General features: G+C 46.4%; 1 protein-coding gene across 1 annotated transcript in view; it reads left to right on the forward strand.

The window, feature by feature from the left end:
- Ppil3 (peptidylprolyl isomerase like 3) overlaps positions 1–4,450 on the forward strand; it is a 17,591-nt gene that overhangs the window by 1,542 nt on the left and 11,599 nt on the right. Inside the window, exons 3-6 of the mRNA XM_050159160.1 lie at positions 344–418; positions 1,525–1,618; positions 2,993–3,060; positions 3,140–3,256. Of these exons, the coding sequence (XP_050015117.1) occupies positions 344–418; positions 1,525–1,618; positions 2,993–3,060; positions 3,140–3,256 (354 nt within the window). The remainder of the gene's footprint in view (positions 1–343; positions 419–1,524; positions 1,619–2,992; positions 3,061–3,139; positions 3,257–4,450) is intronic.

Consider the following 4,450-nt stretch of genomic DNA (forward strand, 5'->3'; position numbering starts at 1 on the left):
CCGGATGGTAGTGGCGCATGCCTTTAATCCCAGCACTCGGGAGGCAGAGGCAGGCAGATCTCTGTGAGTTCAAGGCCAGTCTGGTTTACAAGAGTTAGTTCCAGGACAGGCTCCAAAGCTACAGAGAAACCCTGTCTTGAAAATTAAAAATAAAATAAAATAAAATAAAAAAATAATAAATTTGGAGAAATGAGTATGACTTCTCTCGGAGCCACTTCATGCGAACAAGCCGTCTTTAATGTCTTTAACCAGATTGCCTTCTTAAATATCCAGTCAGAAATAAGACAGAACCTGTAGTTACTGGAATAAATGTCACCTGTTCTCACAGTCTCCTTTTTTTCAGTCTGTGACGTTGCAAACAGATGTGGGAGATATCAAAATAGAAGTCTTCTGTGAGAGGACACCCAAGACGTGTGAGGTGAGTGTCGTAATGTGGTGACGCGCACCTTTAAGGCCGGCACTCAGGACGCAGAGGCCAGCCTGGTCTGTGTGGCGAGCTCCAGGCCAGGCAGAGCAATAGAGTGAGACCCGTACTTAAACAGAAACACTCTGATATAACAGGACAGCCACTTTGAAGTTGACCTATTCAGCCTGGAAAGTTAGAAAGCTCTCTGTGGGCCCGCTATCAGGAGGGGGTGCCGTGGTTGCAGGTGTAGTCTCCACTTGTGACGTCAGAGTTAAATCAAGAGAAAGAAGGATGGGTTGGGGGTTGGCTCAGCAGGGAAGAGAGCTTGCTGTATAAACATGAGGGGCAGAGTTCAGATTCCCAGGACTCAGAAAATGCTGGGTGGTCACGCTCACCTGTAACCCAGTGCTGGCAGGAAGAGGATTATAGGGTCTTGTACACCAGCCAGCTCCAGGTTTGGTGGGAGACCCTGTCTCACAGGGAGAAGCCTGAGGGTGATAGGTTAGGATACTCTTCCTTCTCTTGCTTCTGCATATGCACAGGGACTTGCTTACCTACACACACACACACACACACACACACACACACACACACACGAATGCACATACTACATGCATACCACACTAAATAAATATATAAATTGGTAGGTACTCTCCCTGTAACCATAAAGTGTCCAGTATTTTTTTCTTTTGCCTCATTTTTTCAGGAACTATAATTAAGATATAATATAAGAGAATTGTTGTGTAAACACTCAGCCTGTTGAGATGGCAAAGGATAAAAGGAAGAGGAGTCAGCTAGTGTTCACTCCTGCAGCTATTTGTCAGAAGACTTTCCAGCCATGTCTAGGGTACATGATGAGCAAGAGACATACCCTGCCCTCAGGCACTGGAACTTCAGCCGGGAAAGGCAAGAGTAGTGAATCAAGTAACTGCAAGAGTCCATTCCTTAAGATACGGAGTGTGCAGGCCTTCCCAGGACCTGCTGAAGACTGAGTGGCCAACGCCTAGAAGTCATAGTTATGTGTGCCACGATAGCATCTTCAGGGGCTAGGTTTGCACGTTTATCTGAAGTATGTTTCTGCCAAATCTATTTCTCAGTCATTCTTTTTCTCTCTTCAGAATTTCTTGGCTCTTTGTGCCAGTAATTACTACAACGGCTGTGTGTTTCATAGGAACATCAAGGGTTTCATGGTTCAGACAGGAGACCCAACAGGTGAGTTTTTCCCTCTAGCTGAACTTACTCATATGAAAAAAAAGTGTCTACAATAGCTGAAAAATAAAACAGGGAGGCTGTAACAAGGCTACTTTGACTGTCGCAGAAAAGTTTAATGGCTTTGTTTCTTTAAAGATGAATTTATTCTTAGCCCGGGCTGTGGTGGTACACAGCTTTAATCCCAGCACTCAGGAGGCAGAGGCAGGCAGATTTCTGTGAGTTTGAGGCCAGCCTGGTCTACATAGGAAGTTCCCAGACAGCCAGGGCTACTCAGAGAAACCCTGTCTCGAAAAAAAAAAAATGTGTATTTATTTCTAAGTATTTTGCTTAGATGTATGTAAGTCACTGCATGTGTATCTGGTGACTGCTTAGGTCAGCAGGAAGGTAGGTATCATCTCTCCTGAAACTGGAATCTTAGATGGTTTTGAGCCAACCATGTGGACGCTGGGAACCGAACCCAAGTCCTCTGTAAAACACCGAGTGTTTTTTGTTTTTTTTTTTTCTTTTTTCTTTTTTTTTGAGATAGGGTTTCCCTGTGTAGGTCCTGGAACTCATTCTATAGACCAGGTCCACCTAGCAGCAAGATATTTCTAGAAGGAGATATTAGCCTGTAACTATAAAATATGACCAGTTATTAATGAGGGGATTTTCTCCTTGTTGGGAGGATTTTTTATTTATTTATTTATTAAAGAATTCTGTCTCTTCCCCACTGCCACCTCCCCTTTCCCTCCCTCTCCCCCAGTCAAGTCCCCCTCCCCTCCCTCGTCAGCCCAAAGAGCAATCAGGGTTGTTGGGAGGATTTTACTTTTCTCGTCTGTACTGTTAATTTGGGGTAAGTGCTAGAGGCCAGATGGCATACAGGTCTATGATCTCAGGTACCTGGAAGGCTGAGACAGGAAGGTGGTAAATTCAAGGTCAACAGGTTAACTAAGGAAACCCTACCTAAAAATAACAATTAAAAGGAAAAAAGATGGGAATGCTGGAGATACGTAACTCAGCAGTAGGGTCGAACACTTGTGTAGCATGCATGGAGTCCTGAGTGCAGACTTTAACAGCTCTCTCTTCTGTGCACACATGCACACACACACACACACACACACACACACAGAGTTCTGCTAGGGCTGGAGATGTGACTCTGGTTTGTACTTGCCCAGCTTGTGCGTTACCCTGGGTTGGACTCCCCCCCCCCCACCATATAAACAAACAAGCATGGTGCAAAGCTGCCCTCCTGCTCAGAAATGGAGCCCACTGAAGTCTAGTGAGACGCTCCTGCTGATTGGCTTGTCTTGTTACCCAGGCACCGGATGGGGAGGAAATGGAGCCCACTGAAGTCTAGTGAGACGCTCCTGCTGATTGGCTTGTCTTGTTACCCAGGCACCGGACGGGGAGGCAGCAGTATCTGGGGCAGGAAGTTCGAGGACGAGTACAGCGAGTATCTGAAGGTACAGCCTGTGCTTCCTGTTTACACGACAGTACACACTGATGTCACTGTGGGCCAGCGAGTACAGCGGGTATCTGAAGGTACAGCCTGTGCTTCCTGTTGACACGACAGTACACACTGATGTCATTGTGAGCCAGATGCCACATCCATGGCACACACCTGTAATCCCACCACTTGGGAAGCAACAGCAGGCGGATCTCTGAGTTTGAAGCCAGCCTGGTCTACACAGTGAGTTCCAGGCCAGCGAAGGCTACACGGTGAGACCATATATCAACAAATAAATCAACTTTTTGGTTGTGTTCCCATCCTCAGTGAGTGACACGCAGGGTGTAAGTGGCAGTTCTAGCCCAGCATAGACTCTGGTGTCTGTGTCACCTGCATCAGGACATGAAAGGGCTTGTCCTTAGGTCCACCGCCCAGTGCTCAGGCAGTAATAGAGGAAAGGGCTTAGTCTCGCCTCGTGATGCTTGAGTGAAATGACGTGAGTCACGTCCATCTTGGGTTTCTGTTGTTTGGTTGCTTTCTGAAGCTCTTTGTAGCCTTGGCTGGCCTCCCACTCGAGTGCTCTGCCTGCTTCTGCCTTCAGTGCCGAATTCAAGGCTGCAGCACCACACCCACCTCTTGCTGGCCTTTCTGGAAAGGGAGGAAGACTTCTCCATGCATTGTCAGCCATCAGCACCTCCAACTTTTTTATTTTTTTAAGGCTTATATGTACTATTTTTAATTATCTGTAGGAGTATGTGCCAACACACACACATAGACTTAGACAAAACAGTCATAAACATAAAATTTTAAAAATTAAAAATGGTGGGGGCTGGAGAGATGGCTCAGTGGTTAAGAGCACTGGCTGCTCTTCTGGAGGACCTGAGTTCAATTCCCAGCACCCACATGGTGGCTCACTGCCATCTGTAGTGAGATCTGGTGCCCTCTTCTGGCCTGCAGCATACATGCAGGCATCTCTCCAGCCCTCTAAGAAACTTTTTCATTTAAAAAAAAAAAAAAAGAAGAAATAACTAGTGCCAGTTAGGCAAATGCTGAAGAAGAGGCAGGAGGATTACTAACTTGAGACCAGCCTACGATATATTTCTCTCTTGATCTGGGACATTACTGTTGACAGAATGCATGGCCAGCAGGCAGGGAACCTTGAACAAGGCATGGTGTGCACACTTGTAACCCCAGCACTAGAGAGGTAGCGGCAGGAGGATCAGAAGTCCAAGTTCAGTCTTAGCTACAAAATGAATCTGTGCAGAGGCAGGCGGATCTCTGTGAGATCGAGACCAGCCTGGTCTACCGAGCTAGCTCCAGGACAGGCTCCAAAGCCACAGAGAAACCCTGTTTCGAAAAACCAAAAAAAAAAAAAAAAAAAAAAAAAAAAACTGTGGCTACCCTGG

The sequence above is a fragment of the Alexandromys fortis genome, unplaced genomic scaffold (assembly GCF_014885135.2).
Source record: "Alexandromys fortis isolate MF-2015 unplaced genomic scaffold, M_Fortis_MF-2015_v1.1 scaffold_65, whole genome shotgun sequence".
Classification (NCBI taxonomy): Eukaryota; Metazoa; Chordata; class Mammalia; order Rodentia; family Cricetidae; genus Alexandromys; species Alexandromys fortis.